At 39.1% G+C, this 24,537-nt stretch overlaps 1 protein-coding gene across 4 annotated transcripts in view; it reads left to right on the top strand.

Annotated features, from left to right (window-relative positions):
- Positions 1-24,537, top strand: part of DARS (aspartyl-tRNA synthetase) — a 205,561-nt gene that overhangs the window by 162,884 nt on the left and 18,140 nt on the right. For all 4 annotated transcript variants that reach the window (XM_029605392.1, XM_029605393.1, XM_029605395.1 and 1 more), the window contains 2 exons: positions 22,828-22,939; positions 24,088-24,222. In XM_029605392.1, coding sequence (XP_029461252.1) covers positions 22,828-22,939; positions 24,088-24,222 — 247 coding nt within the window. The remainder of the gene's footprint in view (positions 1-22,827; positions 22,940-24,087; positions 24,223-24,537) is intronic.

The following is a 24,537-nucleotide window of genomic DNA, read 5'->3' as shown; positions in this document are numbered from 1 at the left end:
TCTTAGTGATTTGTGGAGAGTATTAGTCAAACTAGATTCTAATTTAATTCAAAACTCTTCTCTTACATCTTTAGTGAATGTGAATAAGATGCCTATAGTAAATCAAGGTAATAGATTGAGTGAGGTAGAAACATCATTGAAAGATGTCTGCTAAAATTGAAAATATACAAAATTTGGAAAGCATGTTTATTAGGGATAGTAAGATGTTACATTCGGAATTGGAAAATATGGAAAATCTATTTTGGGTGAAAAACTTGAGAATAGTTAATTTTCCTATTACAAGATTACTCTACTCTCTTCTAATGAAATGCTATTGAAATATCTAAGAGAAATATTGATGTATGAGGATAGGGAAATACCATCTATAGCAAAAATATATTATTTTGTAGGGAAATCCAATAAGAAATTGGATATAGTCATAACTACTGTTGAAGATAACACTATTGGTATCTCAACTTTTCTTGATAAGACAATAGACATCATAAATAGGACAACACTTTTTGTGTCATTCAGTTTAGAGAAAGAAAGTTATTATTAGAGAAATTCTTTAAAAGTAAAGATCTAATGTTTTGTGGCCAAAAAGTGTTTATATATTCAGACATCTCAAAACCTACTCAGGTTCGAAGGAGACAGTATCTGGAATTGAAAAGAAAAACTCAGGAAATTGGTGCATCATTTTATTTGAAGTATCCCTCTAAATGTCATGTAAATTTCCAGGGTAAAAAGTTTATTTTTAATGAGCCATCCCATTTAGAGAATTTTATAAAGGATAAAAAGAGTCTAGAGAATGATTTAGATACATCAGCAGTATTAGCTCTAGAAAATTTAAAAGTAGTTGTCCCTGATCATGTAGTTGTATTCAAATAATTATTCTAAATAATCATAGCCCCCCCCTTATTATTAGTTCTCAGCTAGAAATATTTGTATGGATTATGAGAAAAGGTGTTATAAGTTTTTGAATATATATTTTCTTGCTGAGTATTTTTTGTTATAAGATGATGAAAAGGTTATGGGTGTAATATTGAAAAAGGATTATTAAAGAGATAGGTAATTGAAAAAAAATCATCCTTCAGTTTTCACAGTGGAAAAAGGTAAACAGTGGAGTGCCTCAGAGATCTGTACTTGGACTGGTGCTTTTTAATATATTTATAAATGATCTGGAAAGGGATACAATGGGTGAGGTGATCAGATTTGTGGATGATACAAAATTATGCAGAGTAGTTAAATCTCAAGCGGATTGTGATGAATTGTAGGAGGACATTGTGAGACTGGAAGATTGGGCTTCCAGATGGCAGATGAAATTTAATGTGGACAAGTGCAGAGTGATACATATAGGGAAAAATAACCCTTGTTGTAGTTATACAATGTTAGGTTCTATCTTAGGAGTTACCACCCAGGAAAGAGATCTAGGCATCATAGTGGATAATACATTTAAATTGTTGGCTCAGTGTGCTGTGGCGATCAAAAAAGCAAAGAGAATGTTAGGAATTATTATGAGGGGAATAGAAAATAAAACGGAGGATGTCATAATAATCCCTGTTAAAGACACATACTTGAAAACACTAGATCACTGGGAAAACTGCCACCAACAAATCAAACTCCTCCTCACTAGTCTAAACTTAGTATTAAATTCCTCCAAAACCGAACTCCTGCTCATCTCTCCCGAGAACAGTAACATCACTTCCACTCACCCTGGCATCCCACAATCCACACAACTGAGAGACCTTGGAGTTTTAATTGACAATCGGATGAATTTGAAAGCTTCTATCAACAAAACTACCAAAGACTGTTTTCACAAACTCCAAGTCTTGAAAAGGATAAGACCTCTCTTTCACTTGCAGGACTTTAGAACAATCCTTCAGGCATTAGTTTTCTCAAAGTTAGACTATTGCAATTCTATCCTACTAGGTCTCCCTTCCTCCTATACCAAACCGCTTCAGATGGTACAAAATGCGGCAGCACGAATATTAACTAACACCAGAAGAAGAGATCACATCTCCCCTATCCTAAAAAGCCTTCATTGGCTGCCAGTGCACTTCAGAATTCTCTACAAATCCATCTCCGTTATCTACAAAATCATTCATCAACATACTTCTATCGACCTGCAAATTCCTCTCCTCTTACACAATTCCTCAAGACCTACCAGAGATGCATATAGAGGTTCACTCCAGGTTCCTCCAACCAAAGCCACTAGACATATTACCTTGAGAGATCGGGCCCTCTCTACCGCCGGTCCCCCTTTATGGAATTCCATCCCCCCAGACCTAAGACAGGAACCCTGCCTTCCAACCTTCAAGAAGAGACTTAAGACTTGGCTCTTCAAACAAGCTTTCCCGGACTCTACTAATGTCCTTCAACTTCAAGTTCTATAACACAATCAGCTCTTTTAACTGTTCTTTGTAAATATTTAAAATGCTATTAACCTTTTCTTTTTCCTTCCTCTCCCAGTTTAAGCATCCCTGTTTTTTGTAACTGCTTTCTTCCGCACTACAGTTCCAGTTTGTTTTTTCTTTCTATGCACCACTGTTTTAATGTAAACCAGCATGATGTGATTTTATCATGAATGCCGGTATATAAAAACCTTAAATAAAATAAATAAATAAATAATGCTTCTGTATCATTCCATGGTGAAGACTGTACCTTGAATACTGTATGCAGGTATGGCCACTGCATCTCAAAAACGATATAGCTGCACTGGAGAAAGTGCAGAGAAGGGTGACCAAATAAGTGGCATGGAATGGCTGCCCTATGAGGAAAGGCTAAAGAAGTTAGGGCTGTTCAATTTGGAGAAGAGAAGACTCGGGGGTATGATAGAAGTCCTACAAAATCATGAAAGGACTTGAACAAGTTAATGTAAATCGGTTATTTACTCTCTCAGATAATAGAAGGACCAGAGAGCACTCCATGAAGTTAGCAAGTAGCTCATTTAAAACAAATCGAAAAAAAATTATTTTTCACTCAGCGCATAGTTAAGCTCTGGAACTCATTGCCAGAGGATGTGGTTACAGCAGTTAGTGTAGCTGGGTTTAAAAAAGGTTTGAATAAACTGCTAGAGGTTAAATCCATAAACTGCTATGACGGTAGTTAATTAACAATATTAGCTTGTGATTTATCTAATATTTGGGTACTTGCCAAGTACTTGTGACTTGGATTGGCCACTGTTAGAAACAGGATACTGGGCTTGATGGACCCTTAGTCTGACCCAGTATGGCATATCTTAAGTTCTTATGTTTTTATGAGCTTTCAAGTGTTTCTTCAGATTATTTTATGATGCTGAAGAGGTCTGGATTTTCACCTAGTATTGGAACTCAAGAGACTGAACAAATCTGTAGTATAGAATGGAATACATAGTCCATTATTCAGGCAGTCAGACTGGAATATTATTTGTGTTCCTTGCTTATCTCCATATACACATTCTCATTGATCTGTGTCACCAGAGATACCTCCACTTTATGGTAAATGGTCAGCATGTTCATTGCAGAGCCTTACTGTTTGATTATGGCATTGGTTGCAAGAGTGTGTTCTCCCACATAGGTAAACATGCTTAACAGACATTAAAGAAATTGATGGCTGCTTCTTGGCCTTTTTTTGGTTAAGATACAAGGACAGGATCTGAGGATGATCTTTTTTTTGACCTTTGGCTGAGTTTCAGGTTGCTAACCACAGGATATGAAACACAGATGTCTTCTCATTTAGTACAGGGTTTATTCATAACATAAGGATAACAGGTTCTTGTCACCTTCATTAACTTAAATGTAACCATATAACAGCAGGTAAACAGTACAGGTCAGAATATCCCAGTTAGCTTTCTTGTATATTACAAATACTATCAACATGTTCAGCAGGGTTGTTTCACACACATTCAGAGATACAGATCTTCCTAATCCTGGATCTACAGCATGGGCTCAGAGCCCTCAAGTTGCCGGGAAACTGGGATGTCCAGTAATCCCTTATGAATCTCTACGAGGTCCAAGCTGAGTCCAAGGGGACAGGGTTGCAGATCTGGGCTGGAAGCAAGTATTCAGCATTCTTTACTTATTTGGCTGCAAATGCAAAGGCTTACCTTGTGACTGACAGGCAGAGCACAAGCCCTTCAACAAGGGTTTCAAGACTAGGTCTGGCTTTTTTTCTCCCTTACACAAAGATTGAGAACATGTGCAGTTGGGGAGGCAAGGGATTAATACCCTGTTATCCCACTCAGGCCTGGATTTATCAAAATGCACTAAATACCGCATGCGATAGAAAAAGGGGAGTGTTTTATGGTAATAGGCAGTTTATCGCAATTTGCACTAATACCTATGCGAAGAGCTAAGTTACCGCAAATTGCGATAACTTTTTCGCACTTTGAGATAAGTGCCAGAATGTGGTATTTCCTACATACAACCACTGGGGGGTCCATGTTTACTACCAGGGCCACTGAGGGAGAAAGAGAGAGAAAGACTAGCCATAATGCCCTCCCACTAGATAGGTATTTATATCTCTAAGGGAGGCCCACCTAGTAACTCGAGGTGAGGTTTAGGTATTAGTGTAGGGGGTTAGGGGCCACTTTGACATTCAATGTGAGACATACGAACAGAACAGTGCTCTCTTGTGAACATTTGATGACCCTCTGAGTGAGGAATTTCACCCAAAGATGAGATTTGTGCAATGTTCTCTCAACCTAGCTTGATGGACTGTCTACCTGGGTAACATCAAGCTAGGTGGAGAGAACACTGTTAAGGGCTTATCGCATGTGAAAACGCCTTAACGCATTTTGATAAATGACTCTTATCAGTTGGGGTTTAAACTTGCTTAAAAAAAAACCAAAAAAACAGTTTACAAAAATATAAGTTGCAACACTTAGGAACCTAGGAATTTTGGTGTATTCTTAACATTGTTTTCATCAACAATAGACGAAGGGAAAGTTTTGAAATCCCTGCAGGTTCATAACTAAAATGTCATTCAGCCATTTTAAGAATTTTTTTTCATCTTAGAGTGAGAATTTTCACTTGGACTAATATGGTAACCACAATGGTATTATAAAAATGAAGATATAATATTGGTACCATCAATATTGATCACAGATATTGTAAATAAATGGTACCCCAATTTTCTACAATGATGATTTTATTTTAATATAATTAATACATCTAAATGTAAACATTCATTACAGAAACATTCGCACACCACCTTATAAAAACAATCCCAATATATCCCTACTAGGACCATAGTTTCTACGACCCACGGTCGTCTTCTTCAGGAGATACTTCCCCATTAAAATCAAACCCCAAATTTTTAATTGAACAATAATTGCACTATTCCAAATGCTACTATTTAAATGTTTCACTTCTGTAACATTATTTCATAAATGTATTTGAAAAATCTCTTTACTTTATCCTCCCATGGTAGGTCTGAAAAATAAAATAAAAAATAAACATATTTCTTATTTCCAGTTTTTTATATTTAATACTTGTAAAAAAAAACCATTGTAATAAAATATTATTTATATACACTGTTATAATTTGCGCTGCCCCTTTTTTCCAGTCTTATCGGAACAAAACGATTCGTTTGGTTAAATCTTGCATTCAGCATAAATGTCCTAAAAGAAGACAACATGTTGCTGTCATGGAGACATGGTTCACAGATTCTCATGACTGGGATACGGCCATACCGGGCTATAACTTGTTAAGGAATGACAGAACAAAAAAGGGGGAGGAGTAGCACTTTATGTCAAAAATAATATCCAAGCAACTGAACTGCAAGGAAAGTGGGGTAGGGAAGAAGTATTATGGGCCGTCCTAAAAAAAAAAAGATGACGGTACATCCATTTTTACTGGGGTGGTGTACAGGCCTCTGACTCAAACGGAAGAACTAGACAGAGATTTGATCAAAGACATTATAAAGGTGGGAAAGAAGGGGGAAGTGTTGATTGATGGTGATTTTTAATCTGCCAGACATGGACTGGAGAATACCTTCTGCAGAATCTAACAGAAGTAGAGAGATAGTAGATGCCCTGCAAGCGGCTCTGTTCAAACAAATGGTCATGGAACCCACAAGGAAGGGAGTTTTACTTGACCTAGTGCTCACGGGGATAATGTCTGGGTGGGTGCCTACCTCATCACCAGTGATAATCAAACAGTATGGTTTGATATTACAAATAGGATCCGGAGAAGTGTCACAAAGACCCGAGTTTTGAACTTCAAAAAAACACTGTCGAAATGGGGAAATATCTGGAAGCAGAACTTGAAGACTAGGAGAAAATGGGAGAAGTCGAACAACAGTGGGCCAAACTAAAAGGAGCAATTACAAAAGCAACAAATTTGTATGTTAGAAAAGTAAACAAAAGTAAGAGAAATAAGAATTCAATCTGGTTCACAAAGGAGGTGGCTAATGTAATAAAAGCAAAAAAAGCAGCTTTTAAGAAATATAAAGAATCCCAAAAAGTGGAACACACGGAGGATTATCTGGTGAAACTGAGGGAGATGAAAAAAGTAATCAAGAAAGCAAAAAGTCAGGCAGAGGAAAGGATTGCCAAGGAGATAAAGTGAGGTGACAAAACATTTTTCAGATATATCAGAGAAAGGCGAAAGGTACATAGTGGTATAGTGAAAATGAAAGGGGATAAGGATCAGTGGGTGGAGAGAGATGATGAATTAGCAGAAATATTAAACAAATACTTCTGTTCAGTGTTCACCAAAGAAGACCCTGGAGAAGGGCTGTCACTTGTTATCAAGACTGAAGAAGGGGGTGGAGTAGACAAAACTCCATTTACTGCAGAGAATGTATGTGAAGAGCTAAGAAAATTGAAAGTGGACAAAGCCATGGGCCCTGATGAGGTTCACCCCAGAATACTGGCAGGTCCACTGTGTGACCTGTTCAATAGATCTTTGGAAAAGGGTGTAGTGTCTAGTGACTGGAGAAGAGCGGTGGTGGTCCCGCTTCACAAGAGTGGGAGCAGAGAAGAGGCTGGAAAATACAGGCCGGTTAGCATCACCTCGGTGGTGGGAAAATTAATGGAGACTCTGCTGAAAGAAAGGATAGTGAACTATCTACAATCCGGTGGGTTGCTCAATCAGAAGCAGCATGGATTCACCAGGGGAAGGTCCTGTCAGATGAATCTAATTGATTTCTTTGGGGTGACTAGAGAACTGGATCAGGGAAGAGCGCTCGATGTAATTTACTTGGATTTTAGTAACGCTTTTGATACGGTCCACACAGAAGTCTCATCAACAAAATGAGAAGCTTGAGAGTTGGCTCCAAAGTGTTGGCGTGGATTACAAACTGGTTGATGGATAGAAGACAACGGGTGATGGTAAATGGAACCTACTCTGAAGAGAGAATGGTGTTAAGTGGAGTGCCACAACGATTGGTGTTGGAACCGGTTCTGTTCACATCTTCATGAGCGACATTGCGGAAGGGTTAGAAGATCTACAAGAGAGTGGACACGCCAGAAGGAATGCAGAGAATGAGACGGGATTTAAGGAAGCTGGAAGAATGGTCAAACATATGGCAGCTGGGATTCAATGCCAAGAAATGCAGAGTCATGCATATGGGGCGTGGTAATCCATGGGGGGTGAAGTCGACAAAGCAGTGTGACACAGTGATAGCCAAAACCAGAAGAATGCTGGGCTCCATAGAGAGAGAGGAATATCTAGTAAGAAAAGGGAAGTGATAATCCCCTTGTACAGGTCCTTGGTGAGGCCTCACCTGAAATACTGTATTTAGTTCTGGAGACTGTATCTCAAAGGAGACAGAGACAGGATGGAGATGGTTCAGAAAAGGGCGACCAAAATGGTGGGTGGTCTCCATCAAATGACTTATGAGGAGAGGTTGAGGAACCTGAATATGTATACCCTATAGGAGAGGAGCAGGGGTGATATGATGCAGACCTTCAGATATTTGAAAGGTTTCAATGATCCATGGTCGTCGTCAAACCTTTTCCATTGGAAACAATTTAGTAGAACTAGGGGTCACGATTTGAAACTCCAGGGAGGAAGGCTTAGAACCAATGTCAGAAAATATTTCTTCACCTAGAGGGTGGTGGATGCCTGGAATGCCCTTCTGGAGGAAGTGGTGAAGACTAAAACTGTGAAGGATTTCAAAGGGGCATGGGATAAACACTGTGGATCCCTAAAAGGCTAGAGGATGGGAATAAATAAAAAAGCTAAACCGGCACAGAGCGGCAGTTATTACCCTTAAGAGAAACATGGGGGAAACCTGCACGGAGCGGCAATTACTATCTTGGGAAGCTTGCTGGGCAGACTAGATGGACCATTTTGGTCTGTTAATTATACCGAGTTCTCTAATTTCTCACCTTTTACTATATCTATTAGTTTTTATACATTTACCCAAGCAAATTCTACAGTATTGCATTTCACCATCATATTAAACTGGATCTTATCTCCACTTTCATTATTAAATCTTCCTGTATACCACACTAAAATAAATCTACTACATGTCAACTTAATATATATCAATATCCACCAAAAAACATTTCAACAATAAAATCTTACTCAAAGAGAAGCGTCTGACAGTTTGTAAGAAGGATTTTATTGTAATGTTTTTTTGGTGGATATTGATAAACAAACATTAATTTGATATGTAGGAGATTTATTTTTGTATGGTATTTTGTACCATTAAGATTGGGGGAAAAAAGAGCAGCGCATATTATAACAGTGAATTTAAATAATATTTTATTACAATAGTTTTTGTTTTGTTTTTTTTACAAGTATTAAATATAAAAAAATTGGAAATGTTTATTTTTTATTTTATTTTTCTGACCTACCATGGGAGGAAAAACTAAAGAGATTTTTCAAATACATTTATGAAATAATGTTACAGAAGTGCAACATTTAAATAGTAGCAATTGGAATAGTGCAATTATTGTTCAATTAAAAATTTGGGGTTTGATTTTAATGGGAAAGTATCCCCTGAAGAAGATGACCGTGGGTCATTGAAACTACGGTCCTAATAGGGATATATTGGGATTGTTTTTATAAGGTGGTGTGCGTATGTTTCTGTAATGAATGTTTTACATTTAGATGTATTAATTATATTCAAATCATCATTGTATAAAATTTGGGGACTATTTATTTACAGTATACTTGGACTAATATGCCAACACTGTCAGAGGACAATAAGCTTCCTTTTTTTCTCCTCTTCCTCTGTCCATCAGCATTCCTATTCTCTTATCTCTTTCTCCCAAATCCCTCCCAGCATCCCTCTTCTCTCTCCCTGCAGTGGTCCTGTCCCTCCTTCTACATAAGAAATACCATGCTGGGTTAGATCATAGGTCCATCAACCCAGCATCCTGTCTCAGACACTGGCCAATCCCTAAAACTACTCACTCCCTTTGACAAATGATGGGTCTCCCTGAGACACCTGGTTAGTAACTATATATGAACCTTTCTTCCATGAACTTGCCCAAATCCTTTTTAAACCTAGCTGTACCAGTTGACTTGACCATATCCTTTGACAAAGAATTCCGCAGCTTGATTATGCATTGAGTGAAAGAATACTTTTTCCATCTAGTTTTAAATCTGCTCCTTATTAGCTTAAAGTGTCCCCTAGTCTTAGCGCCATTTGAAAGGGTATTTATTTATTTATTTATTTAAAAGTATTTATATACCGCTTTATAAAAAATAAATTTTTTGTCAAAACGGTTTACATTAATTAAAATAAAATTTTAAAAGAACAATCAAATTAAAATAAATTAAAATATACAAAAATTAGTCAATAGCTAGAAAATTCTGGCTTGAAAATAAATCAAATTAATTACTCAAAAATAAAAATAAAGATTTGTTGCCATAGGACTTGCTATTGCAGGAAAAAAAGAGGGGAGGGGAAAGGGGGGCATGAAAAATGGAGACGTAACTAATATAGGAGGAATGAGGAAGTGGTAAAGGGGATGGGGGGGGAAAGAGTGAAGTGAGAATGATGAATGTGGCAATAGGGTGAATGAGTATTATATTTTGGTCTTGAGTAAGTGTTTGAAATATGCGAGTTGGAACAAATGAGTTTTAAGTGATTTTTTGAAATGAGAAGTATTTGAAATTGATCGGAGAGGGTTTGGGAGTGAATTCCAAAGGATAGGACCGGCTACCGAGAAAGCTCTCTTTCTGGTGACATCTAATCTGGCTTGTTTGGGTGAGGGAATATCTAGGAGATTTTGGGTAAGTGATCTTAGGTGTCTTGTAGGTTTGTAAATCCGTAATAATGAGCAGAGCCAGGTGGAAGTTGGATTGTGAATTAAACCATGAATAGTGGAAAGAATTTTATATTTTATCCTGAACTTTATGGGAAGCCAATGTAATGATTGAAGAATTGGAGTAATGTGATGGTGTAAAGGAGTTCTAGTTAGTATTCGGGCTGCACTGTTTTGAATTAGTTGAAGAGGGTATAGTGAAGAATCTGGTAGTCCTAGGTAGAGAGCATTGCAATAATCGAGACCGGAGAAGACTAGGGATTGAAGAATAGTTCGGTAATCACGGTAGAAAAGCAATGGTCGAAGATGTTTTAGAAGCCGTAGTTTATAAAATGATTTTTTGGTGAGTGAGGAGATATGTTGCTTCATGGAAAGATCTGAGTTTATAAGTATACCTAGGTTTGTAGCTTGACGTGTTATGGGTATAGTGATGTTGTTTATTGACAGATATGGTGGTGGACCTATTGAAGTATCTGAAATAGAGGATAAATGTATAATTTCAGTTTTTGAGGAGTTTAATTTTAGCCGGTTATGAGAAAACCAGGAGTTTATGGTGGATAAATAGAGAGAGACCAAAGATAGTGTTGCTGACCAAGATGTTTTATATGGGACATAGAACTGAATATCATCTGCATAGATTTTGAATTGTAGATTAAGAGAAGATAAAATGTTACATAGCGGTAGGAGATATATATTGAACAGAATGGGGGCAATGATGAACCTTGAGGGACGCCAGAATTGATGATGTAAGGGGTGGAAGAGTGATGATTGTAATTAACTTGTTGGGGACGATCTGAGAGAAATGATGAGAACCAATTCAAGACTGTTCCTGTAATACCTATTTACCTGTTCTATTCTACTCACAATTTTATAGACCTCAGTCATATCCCTTCTCAATCATCTTTTCTCCAAGCTGAAGAACCCTAACTGTTTAGCCTTTCTTCAGAAGGAAAGTATTCCAACCCCTTAACCATTTTTGTTTCCCTTCTCTGTACCTTTTTTAACTCCACTATATCCTTTTTGAGATGGGCTGACCAGAATTGCACACAGTACTCAAGGTATGGCCATATCTATACAGAGACATTATGATCTCTGTTTTATTCTCCATTCCTTTCTGAATAAGTACTAGCATTCTGTTTGCTTTTTTGGCTGCTGCCACACACTGAACTCAGGATTTAATCGATCTCTCAACAGTGACTCCTACCTAGATCCTTTTCCTGGATGGTTATTCCTAATATGGAACCCATCATTGTGTATCTGAAATTAGGGTTATTTTTTCCTGTGTGCATCACTTTACACTTGTCCACGTTAAATTCCATCTGCAGTTTAGAGGCCCAGTTCTCCAGTCTCACAAGATTCTTCTGTAGTTCCTCACAATCTGCCTTTTATCACCAAGGAAATTGTGCAAGGAGTGGAGCTACTGCATGGCCTGTGAGTGCATGCCACCTCACAGGTCCCATGCTGGTTCTGTTTCCTATTACTGCTACTAGTACTACAGACATTTGAGTAAGTGTGCCAATACCATTTTGCGCATGATGCCTGAACCAGGTGCGCTTCTCCTCCCTTCACCTGCCTTATCCTAGCATTGAGAGGTATGCCTACGAATTGGAAAATGAGAAATGCTCTAGTGGCTATATATATATATATATATATATATATATATATATATATATATATATATATATTTATATCTATCTATCTATTTTAGACAATGAAAAATTCTTCCTAAAGAAGGGTTTTGTTTTTTTCTTACTAATTTTAGTCTAATCAAAATTGCCCGAGTATTTAACAGTGCTGCTTTAAATAGTATATTTTTATTTTGGCATGATGGTACCCATATTTTGTCAAGATTAAAGGTTCACAGGATCTTCTCAGCCTATCAAGATAATCAACTGTGGGCTCACCTGGTAGCTCAGTGGCAATGCCAAAACAGAGGGAAATGGGTTTGATTCACAGCTTGGGTTTTCTGCTCCTCAGGTCAGCTGGGCCTGAGGATGCTGTGGCAGGAGGGGGTAATAACCCTCATGCAATAGTGACCCCTACTGGCCAGATTTAAAGCCCGTGATTATAGAGTTTCGCATAGCCCCTGGCCTAGAACTAACACTGAAATGACAGGATTAAAATTAGTTGGGAGGGGATTAAAAAAAATCCCTGGGTAGTTGTTAATGAAGGTTTATGGCACCAGATCCCAGTCCTGTTTTCAACTGAGCAGGAAGCCCAGAGGAGCAGGAGGAAACTGCCAAAAAAAAGATAATTAACTGTACACACTTTTCTATCACCTCCCCCCTCCATATCTAAAATTCACAATCCTGATCCATTAATGGCTCAGCAAGTTTACAGTGTAGTTTTGGCATGAAAATATCTATAATCCCAATTCATAGCCACTGCAGTTAAGAAAACACATCTTGCAGCAGCAGGTATATATTCATCATGTTTTGTTTTCATGTTCACTGTGCTTTTCTTAACCAGAGGCTGACATCATTTGTTTTGAATCTGTGAAGACTGAATGTAGTTTAAGACATACAGTTGAGAAAACCACAGCTCTTCGCCCTTATCTGAAAAGTCTTGGAGAAAGAAGAAGTAAAAAGGGCTTTGACCCACATCCCTTGCAAAACGGCATGTCCTCATAAATGTTCATGAGCCCAGCCGTCATGTGTCTTGAGTAGTCTGTTGAACTCTAACTGATAAAGGGAAACACCTCTCATGCAAAACACATATGTGCTTGTGGCCAGCAAGAACTAAACAGGTGTCAGACTTTGTATTGCAGCGATCTTACAGAAATCTGACAGCACATAAACAACTACCCAAACAAATGCAAGTGCACTCAACTGTGATGTGATAAATCTGGCCAGATGCATATTCTTGTAGGTAGAGAAAATCTTTAAATAGAAATTTTCTGTAACTTACAGGGTTGGGAAATGGGGTAAAAGTGAATCACTGGATTAAGCAGCTGGCAGGTTGTATTACTGCAGCCTCCTTCATCACTTGCCATAGGCTGCTTCTAAAGCTACAATTTGTTGGCTTATATTTTTTGAGATCCTGGTTAGTTCATGCATGGGAGCACAGTTTTTAGTTTTAATGATCAGCTAATAAAATTAAGTCTCTCATTCTTTCTCTCTTTCCCATTTCTTCTCATGGCCTAATTAAAATTTGCCCCAACTGTTGCGTTAGGAAGAATTCATTACATGAATTTGGTGTTCTAGATAATTAATACCATAACCTGTTTTGTAACTTCAAGAAAAATGCCTAGAACACTGTCCTTATTTTGACAGCAGCACTTCAGCCTATCCAGCTCCAAAGCCACCTGCATTGAAAGGGCTTGCTCAAAATTGTCCAGTGCAAAAATAAATGCACCCTTAGAAGCAGAAAGTACGTTTTTGAAATAAGTTTTTATATGAGGTCAATTTTCAAAATGGCATAGAATGCCAGATTTATCCAGCTATGTGATAGCCAACTAAATTGAAGTGAAGTTTCAGCCACACAATAGCCATAGACGTTAGCTGGCTAATAATGAAAAGCAGGGCAAGCTGGCTTTCTGTCCCAGACTCAGCCCTGTGCATGAAATGGTCAGTTTTCTGAGCTGCAAAGATAGCTGCCTAGTGAAACTAATCATCTATCTTTAGCTGCTTAGTATAGCTACATTTGCAAATACCTAGTCTTTGGGACTTAGCTGACCAACCTGCTTTGAAATCCCACCTCTACGTAATTTGTTACATTTTTGGTACTGTTACTTTCTGCCCCAGTAAAGCACTCTACCTGCTGTTAATTCTATCCGGCAGCCCTGCATTCCCACAGTAGTACATTAGTAGGTACACAGGGGGTTAAACCAGGGATAAGCAAACTTTTGAGCCATGGCCTCCTTATGCAATTATTTGGGACTATCCCAGGATGGGTTACTTCATGTAAATAGATAGATATATGTATATCTGTATGTGTGTGTGTGTGTGTGTGTGTGTGTGTGTATTAGTAAAAATTTGTAACATATCATTAAAATCATCCGTTGTACCTGAAGACTGGAGGATAGCTAATGTAACCCCAATATTTATAAAGGGCTCCAGGAGTGATCCGGGAAACTACAGACCCGTTAGCCTGACTTCAGTGCCAGGAAAAATAGTGGAAAGTGTTCTAAACATCAAAATCACAGAACATATAGAAAGACATGGTTTAATGGAACAAGGTCAGCATGGCTTTACCCAAGGCAAGACTTGCCTTACAAATCTGCTTCACTTTTTTGAAGGAGTTAATAAACATGTGGATAAAGGTGAAGCGGTAGATGTAGTGTACTTGGATTTTCAGAAGGCATTTGATAAAGTTCCTCATGAGAGGCTTCTAGGAAAAGTAAAAAGTCATGGGATAGGTGGCGATGTCCTTTTGTGGATTATAAACTGGCTAAAAGTCAGGAAACAGAGTAAGATTAAATGGACAATTTTCTCAGTGGAAGGGAGTGAGCAGTGGAGTACCTCAGGGATCTGTATTAGGACCCTTACTTTTCAATATATTTATAAATGATCTGGAAAGAAATACGAGTGAAATAATCAAATTTGCAGATGATACAAAATTGTTCAGAGTAGTTAAATCACAAGCAGATTGTGATAAATTACAGTAAGACCTTGTGAGACTGGAAAATTGAGCATCAAAATGGCAGATGAAATTTATTGTGGATAAGTGCAAGGTGATATATAGGGAAAAATAACCCATGCCATAGTTATACAATGTTAGGTTCCATATTAGGTGCTACTACCCAAGAAAGAGATCTAGGCATCATAGTGGATAACACATTGAAATCATAGGTTCAGTGTGCTGCGGCAGTCAAAAAAGCAAACAGAATGTTGGGAATTATTAGAAAGATTAAAGAGGTTAGGACTTTTCAGCTTGGAGAAGAGACAGCTGAGGGGGGATATGATAGAGGTGTTTAAAATCATGAGAGGTCTAGAACGGGTAGATGTGAATCAGTTATTTACTCTTTCAGATAGCAGAAAGACTAGGGGGCACTCCATGAAGTTAGCATGTGGCACATTTAAAACTAATCTGAGAGAGTTCTTTTTCACTCAATGCACTATTAAACTCTGAAATTTGTTGCCAGAGGATGTGGTTAAAAAAGGATTGGATAAGTTCTTGGAGGAGAAGTCCATTACCTGCTATTAATTAAGTTGACTTAGAAATTAGCGACTGCTATTACTAGCAACCGTAACATGGAATAGACTTAGTTTTGGGTACTTGCCAAGTTCTTTTGGCCTGGATTGGCCACTGTTAGAAACAGGATGCTGGGCTTGATGGACCCTTGGTCTGACCCATTATGGCATGTTCTTATGTTCTTACACAGAGACATAGACCACAATACACCAGACAAACCCAGAGACACAGAACTCCAGACCCAGACCTAGAGAGAGACGAGACACACAGGCCACACACTATAGAAAGCTATGGAAAAGTTTTAAAAACTTACATGCCAGGCAAAATATTTAGGAGCTAAGGAAAAACTTGGTCTAAGCCTGACTATGTTGTTTGGGGTTTTTTTTACTCTTTTCAGTAATGTCTCTTTTTTTTGTATTTTTCTTAGTTTGCTCATATTTTTTTATTTTCTCATGTTTTGATTTGCTTATTTAACTTTTCTACATTTTACCTTTATTCTCCCTTCTCTCACTTCCTCCTCCCTCTCTCACTTCCACCTCCTTGTTCTCTCTGGTCTTCTGCCGATTCTTTCATGAGACTTTTTAAACTAAAAGTTGAAAATATTTTAAATTTTTGAATGTTCCACAATGGTACTGTACTTCTGGTTTGCCAATTGAATCAACATGGGTCTTCGTTTAATTGGGTTTCTCGAGTTGAAATTGTAAATATTATTTCCACTATGAATACGGTATTCTGTCCTTTGAGCAATTGCTCTGAGGTATTATTTAAAGCCAATAAATATTTTTTGTCTCCCTTCCTTACCTTAATTACAAACAAATCGTTTGTGGAAGGGTACCTTCCAGATTACCTCAAAAAAAGCCGTTGTAAAATCAATTCTTAAAACACAGACATTAGATGGGTCTGACCTAAGCAACTATAGACCCATCTCTTCCTTACCTTTTATGTCAAAAGTTATTGACCAAGATGCTTTGACTCAACTAAATAGTCATCTTGAAAACCATGAGATTCTCAATACCCATCAATTTGGGTTTCTGAAATCCATGAGTACAGAACTGTAATTGCATTCTTTAGTTGATTCATTTAGAAGAGGACTCAACAATGGTAGCGAGTTTCTCTTGGTCTCTCTTGATATTTCAGCAGTGTTTGATATTGTAGATCATGATATACTTTTATTCCGCCTTCAGGAATGTAGTATATCTGACAAGGTTTTGGATTGGTTCACTGCCTTCATCAAGAATAGAACACAACATGTGATTTATATGAATGAGTTTTCTCAGTTGGCTAGTCTTAACACAGGAGTCCCTCAAGGATCTGCTTTATCAGCTGTTTTGTTTAATATTTATCTAGCCCTGATTGCGAAGTTGCTTGCCATGACTTGCGATGGTTATAAGATCTACGCTGATGATAAACAATTTTTCATCCGTATACATTCAACTTGGAAAGAAACTTTAGATAATTTACAAATCTGTTTTTCATCGATTCAGTCTTGGTCACAACAAGTTGTCTTTGAATATGTTGAAAACTGAATTTCTGGTTTTAAAACAATTGTATTCTCTTAAGAATCATCCTTCTATTTCTTTGGGAAATTCTTTTGGAACCATCTGACTCAATCAAAAGTGTAGATTTTTTTAATTGATTCTCACCTTTCATTTTAAGCCTCAAATCAAAGCTGTAATTTGATTGGGTTTCTATAAGCTTCGAGTCATTGCAGGTTTAAAAAAGTTATTAATTCCTGCTGATTTCTGGATGGTTATGCAAGCTATCATTTTCCCCGTGTTTGACTATTGTAATAGCTTATAATTAGGGCTACCTGCCTCGACGTTTCAACCTCTGCAGCTCCTTCTCAACTCTCTAGCTCATCTTCTTACTGTATTAAACGTAATCAGCACATCACTCCAGTTTTAATGGATTTAAATTGACTGCCCATTAAACAATGCATTGCTTATAAAGTCAGTATGCTTACTTGCTAAACTGTTGAATCCAAATACCTGCTCTTGGACGAATGCCTTATTAAAAGTGTATAAACCATTCAGAGTGCTTCGTTTGTCTCAGCGGGACTTGTTAGACATCCCCTCAGTTAAACTTGCTCGTCTTTCTTAACTAGAGACTCAGCTTTTTCTGTAGCGGCCCCAATGATATGGAACTTTCTACCAATTGAATTGAGACTGAATCTTGCGGAAAATTGTTTAAGATGATGCTCAAGAGTCTTTTTCTGCAACAGACCTTCTAGAAGTTTTTTTATTACTTTCCCATAGGCATTTCATACAAATGACTCAAAATATTTTAACTGTTCTTATATATATTTATTGTAGTTTGAATTATTTGTATTTGTTATCATTTGATTTATGTAAATAACTATTTTATGTATGTTTTATCTTGTACATCGCTTCGGCCTTTTAGAGTGAGGCGATTAATAAATTTTTTCATTCATTCATACCCCTCCCCTAGCTTATTGCTTCTTTCCCCCAGGAAGGCAACAGCTGTGCTCTCTCCCTGAGTAGGGACCCAGAGGTAGCGGAAATTCCTCCTAAGCTGAGGCCTGAAAGTGTCAACTTTTCCTGGGTTGTGGAACATTGTAGTGGCTCCTCCCATGTCCAGTAAGTTGGGCCCACCACAGCAGAAACTGCAACTCTCTCCGGCCCACCAAAGGAGATGCATGGCTAAGCCGTGGCATGCTTTCAGTGATGCTCACTATACTCTGGTAGTTCCCTCCCTCCAAGCACTGAAACTCAACAGTTAGCCATTGTTCTCCTTCCTGATTAGGCAGCCAGCATGCTCCCCTTCAGGACTGTTCATGACCCTCCTATGGGGCCCGCTCCCTGTTTGCTTACCCTTGGGTTAAACAACAGTAGGGTGAGTGACAGTCAGAATAAAGCCCTGAATTAAAAACTAATTGACATGTTGTTACTTTTTCTTCCTTTGGGTCTTTTAACACTGTTTCTGAAGTTGGCAACTCCAGCCCTTGAGTGCCACAAACAGGTCTAGTTTTCAGGGTATCTGCAATGAAATATGCATGATGTATTGGCAAGCACTGCATGAAGATATATCTGCATATTCATTGTACCAGACCTGTTTGTAGCACTCAAGGACTAGAGTTGCCTACCCCTGCTAGATCTTGTCACAACCCAAAAGATCCACCAATGTAGGTAAAACTCACTGTAATGCCACACCAAAAACCTACACTCCCTAATCAATATTTTGTTCTTTTTTTTTTTATTTTCTTTAATTCAAATTTTATATCCCTCAACAAGAGTAAAAATTCACAAATTTTTCTGTAAAGACAAAAATCCTTTCTCAAAATTTTTTTTATGATGGACAGTGGTTGTTTTATAAACGTCAACGGGTACTATCCAAGTTACCCTGCTTGTTGCTTTTAATCACGAACAAACCACCGGCCACTTATTTTTCTTTGATTCTTTATTTTCTCTAACACATTTTTTAGAATTCATTGTGAATTTTTGTTTAAAACATGGGAACAGTCGACCGCTTTTTCAGAAGGTAAATCTTTCCATTAAATAATTACTTCCCATTTATATGTTCTCCATTATTCATAAAAGTACTTAGCTCAATCCGGTAGTATTCATAGTTCTCAACCAGGTCGCCAAATGCTCAATGCACGCTGTTAACTGAGCCGCTGAAGAAATAGTCCATGGTAGCGCTTTAGCCCGACATGGCCAGGTTTCGCGACATCTTCTTCAAGGGAAACCGCTTACCCACAACTCATCTCAGCTCACCAATCTTATTCCATCCGTTTTTCTTTTGCTTTTCTTCTTACTCGCTAAGCACTGTAACCACCTACTTCCAAAATGGCGAACCTAAGTTCCCATTCACAGCGTCCTCTTTTTAAAGGGACAATATCATGTGACCTTCCCTTTAAACGTAACACACCAATCGAAACATCACAGTAACGATAGCCAGTCAACCTGGTCATTTAATCCTGCCGGGGATTCAGTTTTCAATTTATGAATCCAAAGTTGTTCTCTGTAATTAAGAAGTGACGCTGTGTCTGCAAACGCCTTAGTGCTCAACACGCTGTCAATCACTGTCCACAATAAATCAGCAAACGTGTCCTTGTTCTATACAATGACCCACCAAAGGAACAGACAGAACCCTGGATTTTATAACATGCTACATCAGGAAATATTGCAAGCTGTTGGCCACAGAACCTTTTGTCTGAGGCACGAAAAAACATTTTCATGGTCCAGATTCTATCAGGTTCCAGGGCAAATACCACCAATAAGGTGGCAAAGCCCTCAAGATCGACTTGAGAATCCTGGAGCATAGCTGTTATCTAGAACATTGTTGTATAGGGGGTTACTGAAAGGTTCAACAGATGGTCTAGAAGAGATTATAAAAAGCCTTAGTAATAGGAGGGATAGTATCATATGGAACCTTAAGTACCTCCATATAGAATGTCCTAAGCATTTCAATAGGTGAAATACTAGATGACTTAAGAAAATTAAGAATTCTTAAATTCAATCTCCTTGAATTATTTTCTAAGGTTTCTAACCTACGTTGATTAAATTCTTGCCCTTTAATCAAAACTGTGTCACTTTTTCTTAATGTTTCACACTGCTTTTCCAAATTAGAAATACGTTCTATGTTGTTCTTAATAACTGTATCATGCCCCAAAACCTGAGGTGGAATAGAGCCAACAGCCAAGAGAAATGTCCAGTCCCTTGATAGCAATCCAAAGTGTTTCCATGGTAATCTGTGCAGGTCTTTCAGAGGAGACTAGAAAAAGTACCAGGAACAGATGTCACCAGGGAATTAGAAACATTTAACATAGCCTGAGAGTCCAACATAAGATTCCCCCACCACAGGAGAAGCCTGTAAAGCACTTGAAGGCTGAGGGAGATTCTCCTGTGAACCTGTTAAAGGCACAGAGTCCAGTCTAGGTGGTAGGCAGAAGTCATGGCTAAGGGAGGAGGAATTCCCCAAGGTAGAGGCGGCAGTAGCCCCCATGCCAAACTGAAGCATCCCTGATGGTGTACTGGAAGGGAAAACACGAACAGTCCCTTTCCTCTTCTTCCCCATACGATTCAGCAGATTGATGCACAGTGGAGGGGTCTTCAAAATAGGCAGCAGTTAAAAGTTCCAGAGTTGGACAAAGCCACACGCCCCTTTGGAGCACGCGGCTTTGGCAGCGCACCAGCGGCAGCTGTGTGCTGCTGCAGGGCCGATTAAGAAGGCCCCTTTGGCGTCCCGAGATGATGATGTCAGGGTGCTCTGGACTGGCCGATGGCTGAAACTCTATCGAAGCAGGTCAAGTTACGCTCCAGGATTGGCAGGTCGGGACCTTCTCTTTCGTCTCTCTCCTCTCCCAGTCCCTATGCGCGCTACTGCAGGGCTGATTAAAAAGGCCCCCTCTGGCGTCCCGAGATGATGACATCAGGGCACTCTGGGCTGGCCAATAGCTGAAACTCCGTTGAAGCAGGTCAAATTACGCTCCAGGACCGGCAGGTTGGGACCTCCTCTCTCTTTCCTCTCTCTTTCCTCTCCCAGTCCCGAACTCCATCCCTCTTAGGGCCCATTTTTATAATTTCAAGAAGGAAAAATAGAAAAAGGTTTTTCCCAAGAAAAACATCCCACCCATTGGCTGCTGTTCTTGCTGTTTTCCCCTTTTTTGTTGAAGACATCCTTTAGCTAGGAAGTCTGTGTGTGACTATAGTGAACGTGAACTGCTTGTAGACAAAGTGAAGTTGCTTACTTTTAATAAGCATTCTTTGAAGACAGATGTTCGCAAGTCACACAAACTCACATACTTCTCCTATGCCCCCCCCCCCCAATGCTAAATATTATAGCTGGGAGGAGCAATGGAGTTTGAAGCAGCATAGGAATTACCGCACATGAGCAGAAAAGGGCTTTTTGCCTTTTTCAGAGTTCTCTGGAAGCTCAGTGTAGTCACATGAACCACTTGTGTGATTGGTGAACTACTGTTTTCAGTGAATACTTGCCTTGGCTAAGCCACTTCACTTTAATTGATTTCCTTGTAAATTTGCAAGGCAATGATAGTATGAGCTTCAGGAATTGCTGATACATCCATGCATAGATGTTTGAATGGGATGCGCCAACAGGACCCTAGCCCCACCAGCTTTCAAGCAGCTTCATCACAGAGGTTTTCCCGCAGGCACGGCCTGGCCTCTGCAAGTTCGAACTGTGCCGTGTCTGTATTCTCGCACAGAGTCACAAGAGAATACAGATATTTGTGTGGCTCAGATTTTTCAGAGAGCAATGTGGTGCCTGCAGGAGGCACAGTCAGTGGCTTACTAGGGTAGAGGAAAGAAGGATGCAGGCAGCTGATTGGTTGGTGGGGTTGATGATCAAAGGCATGAGGCTGGGGGGGGGGGGTCTGAGGCTGGAGGGTTCTGAGGTTAGGGGCCCGAGGCTGATTTGGGGGGGGGGGGTCCAAGGCTAGATGACCAAGGCTTGGGGGTTGGCTAGTGGCTGGAGGTCTGAGGGTATAATCTGATTGGTGGTGAGGTCAGGGGGATGCAATGCTGGCTGACCAGGGGGAGGTCTGAGGGTTTGAGGCTGGCTGCTTGCAGGAGACAGGCATCAAGGCTGGCCATGGGGGTTCGAGGTTGGGAGTGGAGCTTAACTGATTTGTTTGCACTCCCTCTCCCAGTCATAAAGGCACCCCACTGCCCCTGCTGCTTTTGTAGTAGTGTTTATTACAATGTCAAAAACTGATGATCAGCTTCCATATTTTATAGTTCGCTACATGGCAAATGACTAGAAAGTAGTCAGGTTAGATGAGTGTTTGTTGTCTCTCCTTGTTTATTACCCAGCTCTTTTCAGCTGCCATGCAGAGAGTCAAAGGGAGCATCTTCTGACTGGAATCTGCCAGGCTAGAGTGAAACTGCCATCTCTCACTCACCTGATAGCATTTTCTGATGGTTAAAATGGTGAAAATATTTTATACTTCATTTATTTATTTATTTATTTTTAATTTTTATATACAGAAGTTCTTGTGGGAATTACAAATCACTCCGGTTTACATAAAACGATGAACTGCCCAACAGAGAAAGGGGGGCTTTACATAGAAAAAGGCTTTACTTCATGGAGTATATCTCTAATTTGTGATTTTCTTCCCAGAGAAAAATAGCACTGAAGACATTCAAGCCATGTAACGGCCAGCTGCTACTTTAAAAGATGTATTTTTTAGACCAATTTTTACTTATCACTGTCCTGCAGGCTTATTCTATCAACCGGCGTATTCATCGAAGTGGATTTCACAGTAGCTTGATAAACAGAACCTAAGAATTGTGAAAGCTCTTAAAAACTCTTAATTATTTCTAAAATTCCTTATGTTGGGCTAATGGGTGTTAAATCATGGATATTAATATAGTTGCAGTGTATTTCCTTGCTGAATATAAATCGCTGTTGAAATGGTGTACTTCAGTATTACATATTGAGCTTTCCTAGAAGAATTATCTTGGGCTTCTTATCTGGCTGCACCTGACTACTCTGCTATACACGATTTATTGCATCTGTCTGCTTCCCCACAGACGTCCACTAGTCAGGCTGTCTTCTGCCTCCAGTCGGGCATCTGTAATCTCTTCCGAGAAACACTTATCCGCAGGGGATTCGTGGAGATCCAGACTCCCAAAATAATTTCAGGTATATTTCACGCACCAGCCGTACTACCGAGGGACTGCATTTACGTGGGTCCATTTTTGCTTGGTCATATGTTTTAATCTCCATATCCTTTTGCAGTGCTTATTTAAGATAGGACCAGACAACCCCAGATCTTTCAAATTATAATTTGATCCCCTTCAGAATTAATTATATATATGAACAGAGTTGCCATTGAGACGCTCCCATTATCACAGGGTCTTGTGCATGCACTTTGAATGTGGGAACTGCAAAGCTGAGCTGTTTCATCATCTAGAAAGGGTTGGTGAGAGCACTTTTTTACAGTAAGAGAATCTCCTGGTACCCTATGAGTAGATTATACATTGTTTGGGTTAAAGGGGGTATTGAAAATCAGCAAACAAATTCTATCGGCAGCTTTGCTGTTTCTGATCCTGACATCATTGACTTGCACTGAAACGTGATGCAGCACAATTTCTAGTGCATTATGAAAGATTTAGTGACTTTGATATCAAGTGGCATTATATTAAATAGAATTTGCCCATGCACATACAAGTTTGGGAATAACCTGCATTTTTGGAAAGGGGGTGGGGGACTCTAATTTGACCTAAGTGTGCTGTTGTAGATCTAGAGCTTGGCAAAAATAATCTGAAGTACTCCTAGCTTTTCCTTTGCTCTGTAGCTCAAATAATCTAAAGAAATGAGAAAAAAAAATTATATTTCATCTGACAGCTTGCATATGAAATTGCAGCCTGAGCCAGCTGCAATGATATTAAACCCCCTAGAGAAAAGGGTGTATGATGGAAATACAGATGCACAGCTATAGTCTCTCGATATTTAATGCTATAATAGTGTAAGACTTTAGGGAGATTTTTTAATATCCCTTACCTTTGTTTTTAAAGTTCATTATTCTGAATAAAAAGCTAGATTTATATGAGTGGATTGTCCTGTATTATACAGTACCCGAAGGATATTTAAAGCAAAGCTTTGCTGTTGACTGTGGTGATAAAATGAGGCAGCTCATGAAGCATATTGTCAGGATGATATCTGATATCTAGACAGCATTCAAGTTTTAATTTCTCTTACAGGCAGATCTCTAAACAAAGTTTGTTTCTGTTTTGCCACATCTGAGCGTAGGCTATGGCTTTTAACTGTATGGATTGCTGCTATTTCAGCTGCCAGTGAAGGAGGAGCCAACGTGTTCACAGTATCTTACTTTAAAACCAGTGCCTACCTGGCTCAGTCCCCACAGCTGTACAAGCAGATGTGTATCTGTGCTGACTTTGAAAAGGTTTTCTGCATCGGGCCAGGTAAGGCTGCAGCATTTACAGTTGGAGATGCAGGATAGAGCCATGCTGGTGTGATGCCCATGCACTAGGGTTGCCAGCTGACTTCAGATTTTCTGGATAGACTAATCCAGTGCTGGTTTTATCCCACTGTTTGCATGGACTTGTACTTCTGCCTTTTCTTGGAAGACAATAGAGGCACCTGAACTTCAAGTCTGTGCATGCAATGCAGTAAAAGCAGGAATGACCTTAAAAAAAAAAAAAAAATATGGAGCCAGTTGGTCATCCTACAGTGCACTGGGCGGCACAGTGAGTTTGAAACCTTTCACTTTTGTATAA

The sequence above is a fragment of the Rhinatrema bivittatum genome, chromosome 6, assembly GCF_901001135.1.
Source record: "Rhinatrema bivittatum chromosome 6, aRhiBiv1.1, whole genome shotgun sequence".
Classification (NCBI taxonomy): domain Eukaryota; kingdom Metazoa; phylum Chordata; class Amphibia; order Gymnophiona; family Rhinatrematidae; genus Rhinatrema; species Rhinatrema bivittatum.
Note: the sequence above shows the minus strand (reverse complement) of the source record. Positions and strands in the feature narration are given on the sequence as shown.